This window comes from Leptonychotes weddellii, chromosome 10 (genome assembly GCF_054177405.1).
Source record: "Leptonychotes weddellii isolate Sample4059 chromosome 10, ASM5417740v2, whole genome shotgun sequence".
In the NCBI taxonomy this organism is placed as follows: domain Eukaryota; kingdom Metazoa; phylum Chordata; class Mammalia; order Carnivora; family Phocidae; genus Leptonychotes; species Leptonychotes weddellii.
The window spans coordinates 64,096,053-64,117,940 of NC_138378.1; the positions used below are offsets into that span (position 1 = coordinate 64,096,053).

Below are 21,888 nucleotides of genomic sequence, written 5' to 3' on the forward strand. Positions count from 1 at the left end.
GGATCCCATTTATAATATTTATTCCACTACATTTATGGTTTTGTGACCAATTTGAAAGGTGTTATATCATTAAAAGCAGATCAAATTAGCTCCTTCAACTTATATCCGTTAACTGTACTAAAGAAACTAGCTTTGAATATGGCAAGTTCCAGTTTCTGAAACAGATGTAGCCAAATACAGCTCTTGTGCAGAGGTGAGCCATTAGATGACTAAGAGTAAACTGTCACTACTATATACAAAGAAGAAAAAGAAGATAGGTAGGAAGAGATATCTAGTAGCAAATGTGATCTATTCTAAGGTTTTAAGCAATTTCAGAATTATAGGAACTAAAGGGCAATCTTTTTAAAGATATATAAATGGTTTAGTTTTAATAATATTTATTGATTTATAATGTAAATAAGAGAATATAAGTAGCTCTTGAAATAAAAAAATAGACCACATAAAATGTGCACTTTAATACAAATCATTAGAATATATTTATACTATATATAAATCTACACATTAGAAGATACTACTGAAATTTTGCTCTATAGAATATCACTCTAGAATTCTTTTAAAAAAAAAAATCACTGGGTGGAATTATGTGATGACTGTGAAATAGATTCTCCCATTACAATGCTACTTCTGTCATTTAGAGTTTTGACAACAGTTGTAGCTGGAGATTGTAGCACTTTACGAGAAAGCCTCATTCTTCCATCAGCTGGATCACGTCCAAAGTATTTCACCTGTATTAAAGAAGCCAATTTACTTTTACAGTTGTAGTACAGTGATCAACATCCAAATTAGAAGATATTTAAATTTATATGGTGCATAACAAAACAATGATTAATGATTTTACTTTGCTGAAAGCATAGCTTAGTGCTAAGTAGAGGTATATGGTAATAAATATAATTTGGTTAAATAGCTCTTATAAGAAAAGAGACGGGTATTTAGATGCCCTATTATAACCTTCTGTTAGACTCAACTATGCCTTCTTATTTCATCCTAGGCCAGGTCCCTATACTGGAAGAACAGTGATAGCCATGGCGTATGATTCTAGACAAGAGCTTTCTGAGCCTAAGGGTACTATAAACTATACAGGATGATGGTTAGGTCATTCACACTATTCCTCAAAGGACTATCACACTGGGGATTATTTGGCTTGACTTTAGACACCACAAGTCTGGGAAAATGTGGCAGTTTTTAAGTCCCTTCTGATGTAAAAGCACAACCTTATACAGATACTAGGTCTTAGTTCTTAATCTTCCCTAGAGGCTACTTGAACAATGGGACTACAGATTGGGAATAAACTAGAAGCCTTGGTTACTCAGGTCATGGGTAACAGGTATAGCTGGAACAAAATGTGGTATGGCCAAACCAAACCAAACCACACCAGACTGGCAGTGACTTCCTTTATCCACTCATAAAAAACTATAAAAAAGGACAAACAACATGGCTTTCGTCAAGCTCAAAAATTTTTAGCTGTAAGCAGTATAGAACCAATTAAAGTCTCAACTCAAATATGACATTCAAGGCCTTTAACAGAGTCACATTTTCAGAGTTCTCCTGTCCTGTCTGCAAATCACTGCATAGCTATTACTGACTTCATGTATTTTTAAAAGCTCTGAAGAGGGGCTACTGTTCTAACTAAACTGCAAGCTCCCTAAGGGAAAGAATTGCAACTTAAATCCTTAGTCTGTTTAGAAGCAAACAAAATTAAAAAAGCACAGCACATAAATAATACAAATCACAGATGCTGATTTGATTCTTTTAGCTTTTTGAAAAAAAAAATAATTGAGGGGTGCCTGGGTGGCTCAGTCGTTAAGCGTCTGCCTTCAGCTCAGGTCATGATCCCAGGTTCCTGGGATAGAGCCCCGCATCTGGCTCCCTGCTCGGCGGGGAGCCCGCTTCTCCCTCTCCCACTCCCCCTGCTTGTGTTCCCTCTCTCATTGTGTGTGTCTCTGTCAAATAAATAAAATCTTAAAAAAAAAAAAATAATTGGAACTTCGAGTACAGTTTACAACTTTAAGGCTAAAAAGTTGAATACAAGTACCTGAATTTCTTGGCCAACTTCTAATCCGAGGGCGGTGGGATGTTTAATCTGAAAGAGAACATGTTCATCTATTAGTTGTTGTGCATAATTTCTTTTTTTTTTTTTTTGTGCATAATTTCTTAATATCCATAATAGTACACATTTTTTAAGTGGAAAGTTTTATTTTTTCTGATTATAAAATCTGTTGATTATAGAGGCTTAAAATAATACGTATTCAAATGAGAGCAAAAATCATCCAAACCTCTCTACTTTTTAGATACCTGCTGCTGATACTCTAACAAGTGTCCCTTCAAATGTCTACTTAGTACGTACTGCATTTGTAAAAATGGACCTTATTGAGCTTGTTTTCTAATATGTTGATTTTTCATTGAATAATATGTTGACATCCTTTTATATCAATAAATGGAACAGTACAGTTGAATGTTCAAACTATATAATTTGTTTAACTGATCCCCAAAGATGGTCATTTAATTCATTTTAAATTCTAATATATTTTTTTTAAGATTTTATTTACTGGGGGGGGGAGTGAATGTAGGGCACAGAGGGAGAGGGAGAGGGAGAAGCAGACTCATTGGGGTCCACAGAGCCCAATCAGGGCTCAATCCCAGACCTGAGATCATGACCTTAGCTGAAGGCAGATGCTTAACTGACTGAGCTACCCAGGCGCCCCTTAAATTCCAGTATTGCAAATGTTAATAATTACTGAATCTAGATGTAAGGTATATGTGGGTTCAGTGTACTATTTTTTTTCAACCTTTCTGTAGGTAACTGCAGTGTTGCAACAATTAGGTATTCATTTACTCAAATTATCCTCTCAGAACAAAGTCCTAATGTTGAACTTCTAGGGCCAAAGGTACTCATACACATTTACCATTTTTTCCTTCATATTTTTACTCACATTGGTAATTTTCAACTCTCTGAAAGTTGTAAAATGATAACTTAGTTTTATTTGCATATAAAAAAATTGCTGTTGGGGTGCCTGGGAGACTCGGTGGGTTAAGCATCTGACTCTTGATTTCAGCTCAGGCCATGATCCCAGGGTCGTGAGATCAAGCCCTGAGTTGGGCTCTGCTCTCAGCGTGGAGTCTACTGGAGATTCCCTCCCTCTCCCTCTGTTACCCACCCTGCTCGCCCATGCTCTCTAAAATTAAAAAAATAATAATAAATAAATCTTTAATTAAAAAAATTGCTGTTGATATTGACCTTTCTTACTGATCCATATAAACCCTGTGCATATGAAGCCTCTCTCATATGTTATATACATCTTTTCCCCCTAAGTTGCTACTTGCCTTTCAACTTTATTGTAATTTTGCCATATACTTTTTAAAAATGATGTCAGGGGCACCTGGGTGGCTCAGTCAGCTAAGCATCTGACTCTTGATTTCGTCTCAGTTCATGATCTCAGGGTTGTGAGAGCGAGCCCTGTGTGGGACTCTGCACTCAGCAGGGAAGTCTGTTTGAGATTCTCTCTCTCTCTCTCCCTCTGCCCCTCCCCTTACTCATGCAGTTGTGCTCTTTCTCTAAAATAAATAAATCTTTTTAAATAAAAAGAGTAGACATTCTGCTTCATGAAAACCAGCTATTCCAATACAATGTATTGAATCATCTTTGTTTCTTCAGACTGAAAATGCAACTTTTAGTATGTATTATATTCCCATGTATATAACTGGATGATTTCTGTCTCTATTTTCTGTTGCATATTGTCTAATTCTAGGTCAGTAATATACTGTTTCATTCTCTATAGCTTTATATTTCAATATTTGGTAAACCAAACATTCCTATTATCCTCTGCACCTATAGTTTTCTTGAAGAGTTTTCTATTTTTAGTTTTATCTTGCTATGCTTGGTTGGCCAAGAAAATTGGGAAGACAGGGCTATAGGTAGGTATTTTTAAAAAGTAACTGTTATATGTTAACTATAGATGTGTTAACTCGAGTGTTTCTATTCCATCATACAAGTACAAACAAATACCTGTGTTAAACAGTGTACAAAACTTTTGTCAGCAACATTGCTGTCATTTTCAGTTTTCTATATTTAGGCTAGTAGTGGACAAAGTGCACAATCCTCATCAACCCAGGTAATTTCACTATGATGATTTTAAGGCAGTTTTAAAAATAAGTTATTTTTTTTACCTTTCGTTGATCAAGTTGTGTGTTATGAAGTAGTACTGCAGTCATATTTGGATATAGTTTAACCATTACTCCAGTGTCTCTGAAAAGGAAATAAGCCTGATTAAAACAGTATCTGTGTATCTACTGATAATCAAACTAATTATGTATTCATTGGAGAACAAAGTAAACACGCATACAAAATTGTAAAAACGATTATCTAAAAGAGATACTTATTTTTTCAATTGAACATACACCCTGTATTTAAATTTTTTTAAAAAGATTTTATTTATTTGAGAGAGAGTGAGAGAGAGAGCATGAGCAGGGGGAGGGAGAGGGAGAAGCAGACTACCCTGAAGAGCAGGGAGCCCGACTTGGGGCTCGATCCCAGGTCACGACCTGAGCTGAAGGCATGTTCTGAGCCACCCGGGCACCCCTACACCCAGTATTTAAATACTTGTGAATGAAAGGACAGAGAAGAGATAAAGGAAAATTGTGTAGTGACAAGCTTTTAGACTATATATTCTTCTATATTTCTCTTCATAGTATTTCTCCAAACATTTTGAAATGACATTAAATTTTTATTTTTTTAAAAAAGATTTTTATTAGAGAGAGAGAAAGCGACAGAGATAACGAGAGAGAGCACAAGCAGGGAGTAGAGGGATAGCAACATTAAATATTTTAAAGTAGTGTAGATTAATCATCAGCCTATTAAATAATGATTTAAGGAAGGGGGTTGGATAAAATATTTATTTCATTAAAAAATTTGTCTTTTTTTCACTCATCTACTAAAATAAGCCATCCAATTTCTTAGTTTGTCACCTGTGATATTAAACAAATTATTCCATTGGGTTTTGTTATTCATTTCTTTTTTTTTTTGTTAAAGATTTTATTTATTTATTTGAGAGAGAGAGAGAGAGAGCACATGAGAGGGGGAGGGCCAGAGGGAGAAGCAGACTCCCTGCTGAGCAGGGAGCCCGATGTGGGACTCGATCCTGGGACTCCAGGACTGAGCCACCCAGGCGCCCTTTTGTTATTCATTTCAAATAGCTTTGAACACTCAGGCTACATCGATACATATATGTATTTTTTTCCTTAAAAGGGGGATTTTCGAGGGCCCCTGGGTGCCTCAGTCCATTAAGCGTCTGCCTTTGGCTCAGGTCATGATCTCCGGGTCCTGGGATTGAGCCGCGCATTGGGCTCCTTGTTTGCAGGGAGCCTGCTTCTCCCTCTCCTCCCCACTTGTGCTTTCTCTCGCTACTTCTCTCTCAAATAAATAAATAAAATCTTTAATAAAGGGGGGGCATTTTCTCATCCCCAAAAATCGATCTTTATAGCTGACAAAAAATGCTTTGAGGTTGAAACTGACATTTAAAAAAATGTGAGGGCATGTATTGAATGGAGCACTGGGTGTTATACACAAACAAGGAATCATGGAACACCAAAAACTAATGATGTAGTGTATAGTGATTAACATAACATAATAAAATAAAAAAAATGTGCTCCTTAGGCATTAAGTAGTACTATCTTTAAAACAAACCAACAAGAAACTATCAGAAAAAGAAAGAAAAAGGAAATATTGCTAGGTCTATTTTCGGCCTGTTTTACTGTTTATTGGGAAAATTTAAATGGTGGGAAATTTGGTTCAAGAAAACATTTATTTAGATGAATCTATTAATATAATTATAATCACAGAATCATGTTATTGAAAATCAACAAACTGGTATAGAAAATAAATTATACCTTAAAAATAATTAATGATTTTATGGTAGGTAATTGACATAAAATCTAAATACCTTACACTTTCAAAGTACATAATGCAAATGTGAAGTTAACATGTGCTTGTAATATAAATCTTACAAAAAACAGCATGGCATATTAGTTGATATTACCTGATTTCAGTTATTGTGGCGGTATACACTGCTCCAAATTCTAGTTGCTGCTCTTGCTGTAAGTGCAAAATAAGCCATAAGATGAATAAACAGCAACAAAATGTAGAAAAAAGTATTATAAGATCTATACTTACATCATCTTTACAGATTTCAGTAATGAAGTCTCTTGCTTCATGCATAGCACTTGGTGTTGGTGCAAATACAGAAAATGTTTCTTCATCCACCTGACTAACAGTTACTCCTTTTAAAAAGATAATTTAACATATTAAAGTTAACTTGCTCACTCTAGCAGAGTCTAGTTTCAGAAAGTAGATGTGAGAGCAGGGGACTGACCTGTAAGTAGTTGGGCAGGGTTGTGTTATATTTATTCATTGCTTTAGGAATGAAGGGATTCACTCACCAAGAAATACACATTGCACACCTGCTATGTATCTGACATTGTACTAGGCCCTGGGGAAACAACAGTGAGTCACTGTCTCTGTGTTCTTGGAGCTCACAGTTTGGTAGGAGAACGCATATTTAAGTCCTAATTTTGCAGCGTTTGGTTTTGCTCTCTTAATTGTAAGTAGAAACTATACTAGAACCTTTTCCTCACCTTTTTTTCTTTCTTACTCTAGAGTGGTGAACAGATGGATGAGGGACAAAATCATGTCAGTTTCTCAATCTAAAGAGCTGGCTAAGACAACTCTGCTTCTCACCTTCCTTCAATAACCTCAAAGCTGGTAAGTACTAGGTAACTCAAAGATTGCATACTATTTCTACACTCTTTAAATAAAAGAGTCTAAATAAGACTAAGTGAAAAATAGCAGAATAGAAAATGACAGCAAAGTCCTCTAAAGTGAAAAACTAAACATTTTTCTAAATGTTCAATTTTAAAATGTCACAAACCATTTGATGAATTGATGAATTCTAGGTCATCCTAGGTTAAGAATGAATGTTGATTTATTAAGAGGCATACAGAAAACTTACAGTAAAGACATGTCAGTGTTATATTCTTTTCTCTTGTTCTTGCATATCTCAAACATTTTTTGAACACAATAGAGATGAAATGGCAACTTATGTAGCCTACCATTAAAACCCTCAAACTTGGGGTGTTTGGGTGGCTCAGTTGGTTAAGTGTCTGACTGTTGATTTCGGCTCAGGTCATGATCTCAGGGTTGTGAGATCGAGCCCTCGAGTTGGGGTCCATGATGGACATGGAGGCTGTTTAAGATTCTCTCTCCCCCCTCCGCCTTTCCCCCTCCCTCTCTAAAAAAAAATAAAACCCCCAAACTTTATACAACTCTTACCTGTTTCAGCCTGAAGCTTTTTTAAATGATATCCACCCGGTCCAACAAATTTTGCCCGTTTTGATAATGGAACCTGAATAGTTTCTGAAATGCAGTACAGACAAAATTGTAAATAATTCAAATACATATATGAACCTAAAACATATCTTGATCAGTCAAGATTTTTTTTGGCATAGACACATGTAAAAATATTTCATGGGAAATAGAAAAATAGTTACTTGACTGAAGTTTCTGAAAGTACTCATGCCTAAAAGTATCTCCCTAAATTTAAAATATTTTAACTATAGAAATATTAAAATATTTTCGTTTTGTATCGCTTCTCGGCCTTTTGGCTAAGATCAAGTGTAGTAAAATATTTTCGTTTTGTGTATGAAGTTAAAGGAAATTTAAATATAATAATATACTTTCATATATTAATGTTTACCTTATCACAGAATAAATAATAACTTTAGTCCATTACCTACAACAGGTCCATTTTCTTTTCTAGATGCTCGAGGTTTTGAAATGGTTTTGTTCATAATCTGTAGTATCTCCTTCTTTGCCACTATAAGAGATAAAAACATAAAAATTATAACTACAGTTGACCCTTGAACAACTAGAGATTAGGGATGTCTACCCCTGCATCAAAAATTCGTGTAAAACTTTTGATTCCCCAAAACTTAACTAATAGCCTACTTATTGACTGGAAGCCTTACCCATGGAAAAAAAGTTAAGTAACACATTTTGTTTGTTATATCTATTATACTCTATATTCTTACAATAAAGTAAACTAGAGAAAAGAAAATGTTAAGAAAACCATAAGGAACAGAAGATATATTTACAGTACTGTATGTATATTTATTGAAAAACATTTGTGCATAGGCATGGGATAGGGGGCTGGCCTTGGGATGGCAAAGTTCCACAGCCTGGTGGCTTAGGCTCAGCAGTGGCAACCCCTGGGTGGCCTGCAGGCTGCAACAGTTGCGTGGAGGCATAGTATAGCTGCCTCATCTGCCTGGACATGTACCACTGGCCCATGGCCATACACTGGCACCTGTGGCCACATGTGAGTATGCTGGTCTCCAGGAGGCCTCGAGGCCAAGGTGCCCTGGTGGGGAGTGAGTCCCCTCCTAATCCCACAGGCACAGAGGACTTAGTGCAGGGACGTCCTATGCAGTGCTGTCCCTGCCCTCTGGGCTTGTTTTTCCACTTCAGCCCAGTCTTCTGCTGGCCAGCCCTGGATGCTTGATGGGACCACCTTCTCAGTACACTGGGCGATCTGCAGCCCTGCCCAGTCATGGCCGCCCCCCCCAACCCCCAGGGGCTGCTAATTGCCTCGGCAGGCCTCTTAGGATACTCAGTGCAGCGGGCATGACCTCTTGTGCCAGCTGCCTTTAGTTGGTCTGGTGGGATGGGCAGTAGTAAATAAATGACTTGCTGTTGTAAATAAATGCTTTTGTTGCCAACTCTTTAATAAAAACAATCTATGTATAAGTGGACCCATGCAGTTTGAACACACATTGTTCGAAGGTCAACTGTATATAAAATAAATGTGATAAGATAGAGCAGTATTCTTAGTTTTTATAGAGTAAAATCCAAATTCTTTAACTTAGTAATCAAAGCTCTTCATATCCTAATTACCTTTACAATTCTACGTATAGTCCCGTTTCTCCATAAATCTTATCTTAGTCACTTAACTTGTAAAAATTGAATTTTCTCTGGTCTCTCATAAAGGTTTTTACATGAAATTTCATTTTTAAAGCAGTATTTTATAATAAGCCCATTTTTAATATGCCTAATGGGAATTATAGTTGCCATGAACAAATGAACAATGATGGAAAGAGAATCAGGCACACTGGCTTAACTTACCTGAGGCTTGTTGAATGGCCTCCATTACAATTTTTATTGGTATTCCAGGTAATTTAATATCAGCCTAATGTGGAAAAGTCAAAAAATTATATAAATATTGATTCATTATTTAAATATTATAAAAGTGAAACAAAATAGGTTTTAAAATACCTGTAATGCAGTTATTCCCTTATTGGTGCCGGCTATTTTGAAATCCATGTCACCATTGTAATCTTCAATTCCCTGAAGGAATTTAAGAAATGATATAGTGTTTTTTTTTTTTTTTTAAAGATTTTATTTATTTATTTGACAGAAAGAGAGAGATAGCAAGGGCAGGAACACAAGCAGGGGGAGTGGGAGAGGGAGAAGCAGGCTTCCCGCCAAGCAGGGAGCCCAATGCGGGGCTTGATCCCAGGACCCTGGGATCATGACCTGAGTCGAAGGCAGACGCTTAACGACTGAGCCACCCAGGCGCCCCAGAAATGATATAGTTTTAAATAAAAAATTCACCCAGTCACTATAGAGGAATTTTAAAAAACAGCTGTAGAAGTAAACCATGTCCTCTAAGACTAAATACAAAAAAGTATCTTCTATATTAACTACTGCTTCTAATTTGTGGCTTTTTAAGTTAGAAGTGTTTCATCATAAAATCACTTTAAGATCATGTTGCCCCCCCAAAAATGCACAGGGATTCATTTATGATCACCCTGAAGTAAGCCGTTACGGATATTTATACCGTCATATATATATTTTAACTCACATCCTATAAAATCCAAGGCTAGTATGCAGAGGAGGAAAGTAAGAACAAGGACCACCGTTTCTCAAATGTTATTCTTCTAAGCATCCAATGCTTATAAAATGTGCATCATCATCTTCACCACTGAATATTTGAAAACATGGATATACTTACCAGAATATCTGTCAGCAAACGATAATCTTCTATTTCACCCTTGTCAGGACTGTTTTTGGTGACCAATCCAATTGCCACACCTGCGACAGCAGATGAAATTGGAACACCTGTAATTGAGAAAAAGAGCTTGTATGTAATGTGTACATCAGCCTAACACACATATTTATCATTGTTAATATTTATTTTAAGTGGTGTTTTAAATTTGACATCATCAGAACTAAGCTGGAAGGGTCTTCTATCTACCTCATTTCTTCTTAAGCACATGATAAAAGCCCCTTAAAACAATTCTAAACAGGTAATCACTGTTCTCACAAAAACTTCTATAAAAATAGCAAACTTAACTCTTAATGGAATCCATTTGTCTTTTTACTTTTGGTATATTTATCTTCTTTTTTTGGAAAAGTAACCATGTTATTGGTAAATCCTTCCAGCCTAAACCCCTCAGCTCACCTTTCCATGAAAACCATCAGTAGGTTTTTTTGTGTGTGTATCCTCCCAGAAAATTTGTGCCCAAATATGAATCGAAGTGTAAGCTTTTATTTTCTTTACTTATGGAAGCATAGTGAATGCACTCACTATTCTGCACCTTGCGTTTTTTCACTTAATAGCATACCTTGGATATTGACACATAATGCCACACAAAGTTCCCACCTTATTCTTTTGAATGGCTGCTTAATACTCCCTGAATGGATTTATTTATAAGTCACATAATAGAAGTGGGATTACTGAGTAAAAGGGTGTGTGGGTTTACATTTATTATAAATCTGTCAAACTGCCTTCCACAGTGTAGCATTTTATATTTTTACTAGCAGTATTTGAGGGTGCCTCCTGTTCTACTTTCTTGTTAATTCCTGTCAAACCTTTGATCTTTGTTACATAAAGGGTAAAAATGGTAGCTTATTGTTTTTAATTTGATTTTTTATAAGTGAGATTAAACTTTTTTAAATGTTTACATACTGTTTATTTTTTTTATTTATTTATTTAGGCTCCACGCCCAGTGTGGAGCCCAATGCAGGGCTTGAACTCACAACCCTGAGATTAAGACCCAAGCTGAGATCAAGAGTTGGACACTTAACCACCTGAGCTACCCAGGCACCCCTTATATTTCTTTTTCTGTGAATTGCCTGTTCATGGCCTTCAACCATTTCCCTACTTATTTGCTAGTCTTTTTCTTAATGATTTATAAAAGCTCTTTCAATATGGACAGTACATCTTTGTTAAATACAAATACAGAATATTAAAGGAAATATATTATTTCCTAGTCAGTTGACTTTGTTTATTGTGATTTATTTTCCTGTACAGAATTTTAAAATTATATGAAATCATGGTTCCTGGATTTTGCAAAAAAAAAAAAAAGAAAGGTTTTTCCTAATATTTTGATAAAATCTTCCATGTTTCAATTTTTTACAAAACATTTAAGGTTTTATCACTTGGAACTTATCTGTTACAAAGGAGTGTGGCGGGGATCTCATTTCATATTCTCTAAGCAATCTCACTTATGCTCATGGTTTTTAACCATAACCTATAATGTTGATGACCTAAAAACCTCTCTCTCCTGCCTGTTTCTCTTTTCTAATAAGCCCTAGATCTGTACAGCCAATTTGCCTATTGGACTTTTCCAGTTAAATGTCCCCAAAGCACCTTATATGTATGTACATATATTCAAAATGTAATCACACCCAATAAGTCCTTTTTGTCTTGCCTTTCTTATCTTGGTTGAATGCAACTAAGACACTCATGCCAGAATCAACACTTCTTTCCTCATTTCCTATATGAAGTTACAAAGATCTGATAGTTTGTCCTTTAAATTTTTTTATAAAGCTGTCCTTTCCCCTAAATACTGTAACATCCATTGCTACTCCTTTAGTCCAACTCCGCATTATTTCTTGCTCTGACAACATTCTCCCTGTCTGGTTTCCCCAATTTTAGTCTCTCCCCTCAGTTTTCATTCTCTCCCACTTCATCCTCTAGGTCTATCACCTAAGCTGAAAAAATTACCAAAAAGAAAAATCAGATTCAAATCACACTATTCCTCTACATAAAATTCTCCTGAGTTCCCCATTATCTGCTTTCAGGAAATTTTATTTATTTATTTTTAAAGATTTTATTTATTTATTTGACAGAGAGAGACACAGCGAGAGAGGGAACACAAGCAGAGGGAGAGAGGGAGAAGCAGGCTCCCCGCCGAGCAGGGAGCCCGATGTGGGGCTCGATCCCAGGATCCTGGGACCATGACCTGAGCCGAAGGCAGATGCTTAATGACTGAGCCACCCAGGCACCCCATGCTATCAGGAAATTTTATACATGTTCTTTGGTCAAAATCATTTGGGAAATAGTGCATATCCTGTTCCTAGAGATTCAGAATTCACATTAGCATATTAAAGTTTATTTAACTCCTATTAAATAAACCTGCTTAATCCTGCTCAAATGTACTTTAGAACAGAATGATTTTTTTCTCATGGTATGCAATAATCAACATCCAGCAGGAACACTAGTCATAGAATACTGAGTTGTGAAATATTAGCTTTAAGTTCAAAATAGGTCTTTAACGTAACAATGACCTTTAAAATCTGGTCCCAATTTATTACTTAGTTTTTTCAAATACATTTCAGAAACACACCATACTGCTTCATAACTTTGCCCATGTTGTTCCTTTCACATGAAATATGGGCCCTGCTCCTAATGACAGATCAACTACTCAACCTTTAGAACCAGATGAAATGTTGCTGTCTCTATGGAGCTAACTGCCTTCAACCTAATTCTTCATCCATATTGTACATATTTATGTTACCTATCTGAATTTATCTTCTTGATCTATTAGTATGTTTTTCACACCTGTAAACTTTTTAGAAAATGGGTACCATTTGTATCCCTGAAGCAAGACAGTGCCTGATGTGAGGAATGATAAGCACTCATGTGTTTGAGTTGAACTGCACACCTTTGTTGGCTTTTCCCACAGGACTTGACATTCATTCTTGTCAAATTCAATTTTTTTCTATTTGGCTTCTTATTTTTTTATCTTATTGACATTTTTTTAGAGATCAAAATTGTCATTTAACATATCAGTCACCCATTCTTTTTTAGCAGTATCCTTTTTATCAGCAGGCCAGTGTTCTAAGTCAATTCAATAATAAAACCATTGACAGGATTTAGAAGGAAACATCCTCAGGCATTCCACTCGACCAAACCATCCTACTGATCAGATTCGCTTGTTTCCTCTACTCATGCTTCAACCAGTTATGAAGGTGCATCTATCATCCATCTCAATTTCTGTATCATTTACAGAAAAATCATAAGCTGCCAAGCTGACTCTAGATATATGGCATAGGCAGCAACCCCCCTCCCAGCTCCAAATCTGGTAATGTTTTCCAAAGTGGAACATTATTTTATGACAGGATTTATTTCAAATGAGTCCCTTCTGGTCCCTTCTCTTCACAGCCCCCTCCTTCCTAAAAATACTTATAAACCTTTTTTTTTAATATTACCTATTTAAGAGTTTTATCAAGGGTCACTGTCAAGTTCACTAGGTTATGCTTTACAGAAAATACCTTACTTTCTTTCAAAATTAAGAACTTTTTGTGTCCTTAGTATACTAGTTTCTGATTTTTCAAATACTGCCAACATTGGTCAGTTATCTCATCCTGAAGTTCTCATCTTTACTTAGGTTGGGTTTTTGTCTAGACCAAAAGATCTGAATTCATTTAAAGCAGTTAAAGACTCTCTTATGATCTCTTTTTATTTTATCTTTCAGTTCACCTTTTTGAGAATATGTTGTGTTTTCCAATGTGAAAATGTAAGACTGACTGAATGCAAGCTCCACCAGGACAGGGACTTTGTTTCGTTCATCACTGTTTCCCAAGGGCTTAGGTCAATGCTTGGAAGAGGGGTGGCATCTAGTAAAGATTGGTTGAATGAATGCATGAAGGTGAAAACAGAAAAAGTATTTTACCAGCAACCTTAAATACCAGCTTATGTTTTTCTGGCACTGAACACAACTAGAAAAGTACCTTTAGGGTTTTTTTGCTTTGGCTTAAGTTTTCATCTTTCTAGACAGTGTTATTATATATTCCCATGATTCTTTTATCTCATCCTTGGTTATAGTATCCTATCTTTCTGTTTTTCTGTACTATAAATGTGTGAACTTAGAGGGAGGCTCCTTGTAGCCTCTTGAGTATCTTTAGGTTCCTTTTCTCTTTCTTCTTGAACAGCATCGTTGGTGTTCCCTTTTGGTGTTTCAAACTGAGATATTATACTGAACCTCTTACAGTCTTTCTTCCTAGAATTCTGTGTATCCTCTGTGGGTGGTATTGTTCTTCTCATGCCTTGCAAATTGACTGGAAGATTACATGGTTACTTTCCTTTACAGGTCCTAAATACTTATTCTTGCTGGTCCAAACTTTGTTGGTGAATGGAATCAACTGTAGAGCTCTTTACCTTTTAGAAGGTGAGAAAGCCCACTGATTACCAAGGTAAGTAAATAATTTTAGTGTTCTCCCTTTTGCCAAAGATAAGAATTCTAGTAATTATCTGTATAGTTGAAGCTGTACTTTGTAACTATCTTGCTCTGGCCTGGTTTGGTAATCTGTAATCTGACTTCTCCAGGTCTTACCAAAATCCAATTTTAAAGAGATCTTATATTTTATACTAATCAAATACAGATAAAGCATTAGTAGTTTTGACACATAACTTTACCTGCGTCCATTAATGCTAAACTTCCACCACATGCAGATGCCATTGAAGATGATCCTATAGAAACAAAAAATACTTGCTTTTTAATATACTGATTTTTTAAATGTAGAAAACTATTACTATTGGTTATTTCCTTATAAATATTCAGTATTCTTCTTTTTAAAAGCAATTAAGGCAAGCTCTGTTAAACCACAAACTATAGGACTACACAGTCCAGTATGATAGTCATTAGGTACATGTAGCTACTAAATTTAAATTAATTGAAATAAATTCAGTCCCTCAAAAACTGCATAGCACAGAGATAAATTCCATCATCACATAAAGTTCTACTGGACAGCAGTGCTATAGATTCTAAGAAACCTCCCAGAAAAACCACCATGCCTCTTTTGTTGCTTAATCAGAAGGTAGTTAAAGATACAGGCTCTGGCTCTCTCACTGGACCCTAAGTTATAGCCTAGTCACACCCTTTAGAGAAATTCAGAGGATTTTTGTTGTTGTTGTTGTTTTTAAGTATCTGTGACCATCTCTGTGACCTTTCTGTCTCTAATGGCCATACCTTGCCTTGACCTAGATACTTAATTTTAATTTCTATTTGATCTTTTAAAATATATTTTTAAAAGATTTTGAGAGAGAGAGAGAAAGAGAGCATAAGCAGGGGGCGTGGCAGGCAGAGGGAGAAGCAGTCTCCCCACTGAGCAAGGAGCCCAATGCGGGACACGATCTCAGGACCCTGGGATCATGACTTGAGCCAAAGACAGGTGCTTAACTGACTGAGCCACGTAGGTGTCCCTAAATTTGATCTTTTAGTCCAGCCTCTCTCTCTGTGCTGTCTACTTATATCTGTGATACCTGATAGGTGTCCCCTGCCTAATGTGTCACTCTCTTTTGGCTCTTTCTCTCTTGAAGCTGGCCTTGCTCTATGGTTTCTAAAAATAAATAACCCCAACTGGATCTGTTATAAAAGATACATAAAGAGAAATATTTGTTTTATATTGCTTTCAAAATATCTCATTAGCTACGAACAGAGATTTAGATAGTATATGATTAACTAAACACATTTTTCTTTTGTCATGGACTTGGGCACTGTGGTAATAAGTATAATGTAACATTAGTTATGGAAAGTTAAGAATATAACAGGGAATTCTGGTCTTTTGACTAGAGGAAAAATTTATTTTAATATCCTACCATTTGACTCTAGGACTTCAGATGTTACTCTTATTGTGAAAGGAAAATCCTTGGGGATAACAGGATACAAAGCTCTCTCAGCAAGAGCACCTAAATTAGAATAGAAAATAATAAGCATAAATGTACTAAGTCCCCATAAGAATACAAGAAAGTTTATAGATTTGTACTCACCATGCCCAAGTTCTCTTCTATTCACACCAGTGACTTTGCCAATTTCATTAGTGGCATAAGGAGGAAACTTAAAAACAAACAAAAACAGATACATAAACAGCTGAAATGGAAAGATCTAAGATATAGTACCAAAATGATAAAAGAAGTTACAAAATAGTAGAATCCCATTTTTTTTAAAGTTCATTTATATACATACAAAATGTCTGTATATCTGAACTATACATCAAATTACTAAAAGTAACTATTTCTAATGTGTATTTGAACCAGAGTGGGAAGTGGATGGTTATGGGGATTCACAACATAAATTTCTATAATGTTTAAATTATTAACAATGATGAAATATTATATATTTACAGTAAGAAAAATATATACAAATTTAAAAATGCACATTGAGGAAACAGATCTTTTCCAGTAAGGGTTTTCTTTTAGTCAGAGGTTGCAAACTACTTTGACCAGTACAGTGTCTCAAAGGAATATGACTTAGTTCAATCATTTAAAATAATGGGAAATGTCCCATAAAATTTGGAATTCCAGTTTCTCTAACAAAATATTTTTAAAAAGGAGTAATGGTAAATGAATCTTCAAGCCTCTGGACCTAGCAGTCAATTTTCAGGATTGCAGTCAATTTTTAGGAGATAGAAAGAGAAATTTGTTGGATTGCACCACGAGTGTGTACTCAACAACACCCAGACTGCAGGTCAAATGGCTCTGGGACTTCAACAGACAGACTGAAAAGAAAAGAACGTATTGGAGACCTATAGATTAAAAGAGAAATATCAAATTTTTAAAAAATGGACAAGATTACAGTGTCTAGGGAATGTACACTAGAAATGCAAGGAAGTAATTACTATAAAATTTAGGAGAGTAGTTACTTTCAGGGAAAGAAGGGTGTTGAGCCTGGGATGAAAAGCATGGAGGGGTTTCAGGGGTGACTGGGAACATTTCTATTCTCTGATTTTGGTGGTGGTTATAAGGGTCTCTGCCTTATAATAACTCATTATGCCATCCTTTGTTTTATAACACTTTCAGTATCTGTGTTTTATTTTTATTTTACAATAAAAAGTTTTTTAAAAATGAAATGATGTAGCAATAATAGCCCATATCCTTTTACTGCCCCCTTCCTTTACTTCTGTTGCCAGTAATCAGCTACAGGTACATTTTTCACAGCTGCCCTTTTTATTAATTTTTTAAAAAAAGATTTTATTTATTTATATGACACAGAGAAAGAAAACAAACACAAGCAGGGGGAGTGGCAGGGAGAGGGAGAGGGAGAAGCAGGCTCCCCACTGAGCAAGGCGCCCAATGTGGGGTTCGATCCCAGGACCCCGGGATCATGACCTGAGCTGAATGCAGACACCAACTAAGCCACCCAGGCGCCCCCACAGCTGCCTTTTTTAAAGACTGCCATCCATGTGCTGTGCAGCTCATGACAAAGGATATGCTTTACTCATTTATAATTCCTTTCTGGCTTCTGCAGCATCTGAGTATATGCAGAACAGGATATTTATAAGGGACTCAAAATCTGTGAAAATCTCCAGGTTTCTGTATATTCTCTATTAATTATAGCATGCTCAACAAAATTGAGATGTTGGGATTCTGGGCAGCCAACAACGGTCACTCAAAAGTGAAGTGACTTGCTACTTTTACACTAGCCTCCCAGCATATATGCTCCAAATACTAAAATTAAAGTGCTATATGTTGCGTCTAGTGCCTTAGGACTTAGTTGTAAATGAGGTCAATCACCAACTCAATAGTTTCACATAAAGTAATTTAATATTAAATACCACAGAGTTTTTTTTACTACTAATCAACTGAGTAAAAATATGAACATTTAAATGAACTAAAGGGAGGAGGTGATTTGTCATTTGAGGTATTTGAAAAGCCCCACTTTTGTTTGATACCAGTGAATGGGTACAACTTTTTCTTGACTAAAATAAAATTGCCTACTATACTTTAACTTTTATGTATGATTCAGAACATGAATTAGTGATTGAAAACTATGACATTTCTCTAAATTCCCTTCTGCATGCAATAAAAGAACATGCCCAAATCCACCTTAACAGATATATAAAACCAGCATAGTAAAATGTTAATAGTAGAACCTAGGCAGTGGGCATATGGATATTCACTCTAAAGTTCTTTCAACTTTGCTATATCCTGAAAATTTTTCATAAAATATTGGGGATAAAATTTACCTTACCTCATAATGCAGCATGAAATTTTTATCTTTTATTCCACTATAAACAAAAAGCATAATATTAAAAACATCATATAGATACAAAAAAATAAGTTCAATAAGCAACTAAAAAAGATTTAAGGGGATTTTAAAAAATAATTACATATTAAAGAGAGTTGGTCTGAAATTGAAAACCAGAAGAATTAGAAGGATGAATGTCACAGACAGTATTTTTTTCTGGGGTTTTATGAATGAATTTTATAGAGATTTAGGAGAATGATTTTGCTTCAAATAGAAATACTTAAATATTCTTTTTTTATTTTTAAAGATTTTATTTATTTATTTGACAGAGAGAGACACAGTGAGAGAGGGAACACAAGCATGGAGAGTGGGAGAGGGAGAAGCGGGCCCCCTGCCGAGCAGGGAGCCCAATGCGGGGCTCGATCCCGGGACTCTGGGATCACGACCTGAGCGCAAGGCAGACGCTTAACGACTGAGCCACCCAGGTGCCCCGAAATACTTAAATATTCTATTTGTATACTAAGACAGTAGACAGTTATTTTTAAGCATTAGTAACTACTGAGAGACTCTTAAATGTTATGAACATATTAGTTAAATCTCAGAATTATGATCTTTCTCCCATTAGTATGTGAAATGAAGATCAGTAACTGAAATGATATAGGGGAGAGCAACCAGGAGATCAGACAGGCAAAGATTTTTTTCAGGGTTTGAAATGAGAAATATTATGACTGTATCTAGAACAATGGGGAAAATAAGAATGAGAAGAAATACAATTCCTGGAAGCAGGAAACCAGACTTATCTTTAACTAAGGAAAAGACTGGCATATACAGGGTCTTAGCAAAAATAGTGTCCCTGTTGGGTGGGTGGAATTACAAAAGGCACCTTTCTGTACAGAGGTTTGAAAAAGTCCTGAGGTAGGGCTGAATCTGCATAACCATAAACCACAGTGTTGGGAAGAGAAATCTAAAAACCTGACTACAGAAGACTAAAGGAATAACAGATCTTGGGGACTAGAGAGGAGGAAATGGATCATTAGTGCAGTACCTGCATTTTACAAGATGAAACCAAAGGCCAGCATGGCTGACTGATATGTGCCCTCTCATTTACGTAGGTTACAGACCAAAGATTTAGAACATAAAGAGGTACCCTGGCCAAGGCCAGTGCTCTCTTATGAAGCTGTGTTGCCTTTTAGAAGAGAAAGGAGTCAAAGTGAGGAAGGGCAGGGCAACCAAGTTTGGGCTCAGATGGGAATTTAAAATACAAAGTCTAAGAGCTCCCCTCAAAAGGATTATTACAATAACAATCTAGCCTATACACACAGCTGCATTGTCAATTTTATCAGATATGTGAAAAACAATTAGTGATGCTATCCTGAAGATACTGGGGGTTATCCTCATCAGTTGAGCAGTAGGAAGAGGGAGGCAGAGTCTTATGGTCTTCTGAGACCCTTACCAAGAGAAAGGGAAGCAACCCTGGTAGGCACTGAGCAAAGCAAAGAACTGTGGCTGATGCAGTAGTGCTGGTGAGGACTGTAACATAGATTCTCATCATCTGAAATCGATGAACAAGATTTTACTGCTGACTCTTTAGGAACAGAGGAGGAGAGCCAAGTATTTCTGAACATAAATTTCAATGTGACTTGGGTTTAAGGCTTTTTTTACTTATTAACAGCCTCCAGATTCTTTTTAGCAACTGAGACTCTTGCTTATGTATTTGCTCTCTTGTTTATAACAGAAAAAGCTACCCATATCTGTCCTGAGGAATGGTTCTAGAGACAGAGACTAAACTGAATGTACCCACGTTAAAAACACCTTAAAAATCACTATTACGTAAACAGAAAAATAAAGTACAGAGATAATTGGTTTAAAAAAGTAGTAATAAACAATAATATACTGTATGAGCTTCAATTATATACTGGAATATCATAACTTACTTTAAAACATAGCAAACATATGTTTTAGGACATACTAACATACTTTAAAACTTACCAAAAAACATAACTTACTTTATGGCTGTTATAATTTGATCTGACTTCATACTGGATTCTAATGAATCAAATGTAACAGTACAAAGCACCTACAATAATAAGAAAAAACCTGTCAGACTTTAATTTACTAACAATGAAGAGGAAAACTAAAACTAGTTCAAAAACCCAGTTAGCTATTAAAGAAATGGGATAAGTAAATTCTATACAAACCTTGCCATGCTACTTAATACAGTAAACATTTATTCATTCTATAAATATGAGAGTTATGTGCAAATCTCAATAATCCAAAGGTCTAACATCATAGACTACATATGTAAAGCACTGTATTAGAAGTACTGAGGGAGGACAGGAAGAGGAAAGTATGTTTGTAAAACCTGGCTATAAAGGAAGCCCCAATAAAGGTCCAGCCAGGGAGGGAAAAATAAAATAAGATGGGATCAGAGAGGGAGACAAACCGTAAGAGACTCTTAACTATAGGAAACAAACTGAGGGTTGCTGGATGGGGGGAGTGGGTAGGGGGGAGGGGTAACTGGGTGATGGGCATCAAGGAGGGCACGTGATGTAATGAGCATTGGGTGTTATATGCAACTATGTATCACTGAACTCTACCTCTGAAACTAATAATATACTATATGCTAATTAATTGAATTTAAATAAAATTAAAAAAAATAAATAAGTAAAGGTCCAGCCAATAAAACTGCCTACTTAAAAAAAATCCAGTCTTCTTTGGAGGAACATAATGTAATCCAAACTCAACAATGCATCATTCACAACATCCAAGATACACCCTACAGAAAAATAGGAAATGGTACCCATTCTCAAGAAAAAAAATGAGTAGATTGCCCCGAGCTAATTCATATGTTGGATTAACAGACAAGGATTTTCAATAGCTCTTATAATTATGCTCAAAGATATAAAGAAAAACAAATGGAAATTCTAAAACTTAAAGATACATTATCTTATGATGGAAAGGAGATGACAAGAGTCAATGAACATGGAGATGGATTAACAGAAATTGCCAAATCTAACGAACAAAGAAGGGGTGTGGGGTGGGGTAGGGAAAACATATCTTCAGGGACCTGTGGGACAATTTCCAAAGCATTAACATATATACTTACAATCTCATAAGGAGAGATAAGAGAATAAGGTAGAAAAAATATCTGAAGAAGTTATAGCTGAAATCCCTAAAGTTTGTTGAAAGACACAAATTTACAGGTTCAAGCTCAGGAAACTCTTACTTAGTATGATAAATATAAAGAAAAGTACACTTTTCATAGTTATATTGTTGAAAACCTAAACAGAAAGAAAATCTGGAAAGCACCCAGATGAAGACAATAAAAAGAAAACAGGGAGCAATGATTTGAATGCATCCTTTTTATAAGGAAAAAAAGAAAAAATAAAAAAAATAAAAAAGAGTGGAACATTCTTTTAAGTGCTAAAAGAAAAAAGCATCAGCCCAGAATCTAAATCTTGCAAAAAACATTCTTTGCACATAAAGGCAAAATAAAGACATCTTCAGATAAATAAAATACAAGAATTTGTTGTCAGAAGGCCCACAGGACAATAGTAAAAAAAGTCTTACCAGATTTTTTTTTTTTTT

At 35.7% G+C, this 21,888-nt stretch overlaps 1 protein-coding gene and 1 pseudogene across 1 annotated transcript in view; one reads left to right on the plus strand and one right to left on the minus strand.

The window, feature by feature from the left end:
• Positions 1–436: 436 nt before the first annotated feature.
• Positions 437–21,888, minus strand: part of PNPT1 (polyribonucleotide nucleotidyltransferase 1) — a 38,668-nt gene continuing 17,216 nt past the window's right edge. Inside the window, exons 11-25 of the mRNA XM_081797276.1 lie at positions 20,307–20,377; positions 18,304–18,340; positions 16,104–16,170; positions 15,933–16,022; positions 14,751–14,804; positions 10,059–10,165; positions 9,320–9,391; positions 9,170–9,233; positions 7,782–7,865; positions 7,322–7,405; positions 6,167–6,273; positions 6,033–6,088; positions 4,165–4,243; positions 2,033–2,080; positions 437–725 (exon numbers count right to left, since the gene is read on the minus strand). Coding sequence (XP_081653402.1) covers positions 567–725; positions 2,033–2,080; positions 4,165–4,243; positions 6,033–6,088; positions 6,167–6,273; positions 7,322–7,405; positions 7,782–7,865; positions 9,170–9,233; positions 9,320–9,391; positions 10,059–10,165; positions 14,751–14,804; positions 15,933–16,022; positions 16,104–16,170; positions 18,304–18,340; positions 20,307–20,377 — 1,179 coding nt within the window. The 3' untranslated portion in view covers positions 437–566. The remainder of the gene's footprint in view (positions 726–2,032; positions 2,081–4,164; positions 4,244–6,032; positions 6,089–6,166; positions 6,274–7,321; positions 7,406–7,781; positions 7,866–9,169; positions 9,234–9,319; positions 9,392–10,058; positions 10,166–14,750; positions 14,805–15,932; positions 16,023–16,103; positions 16,171–18,303; positions 18,341–20,306; positions 20,378–21,888) is intronic.
• Positions 7,634–7,730, plus strand: LOC115941891 (U2 spliceosomal RNA; annotated as a pseudogene).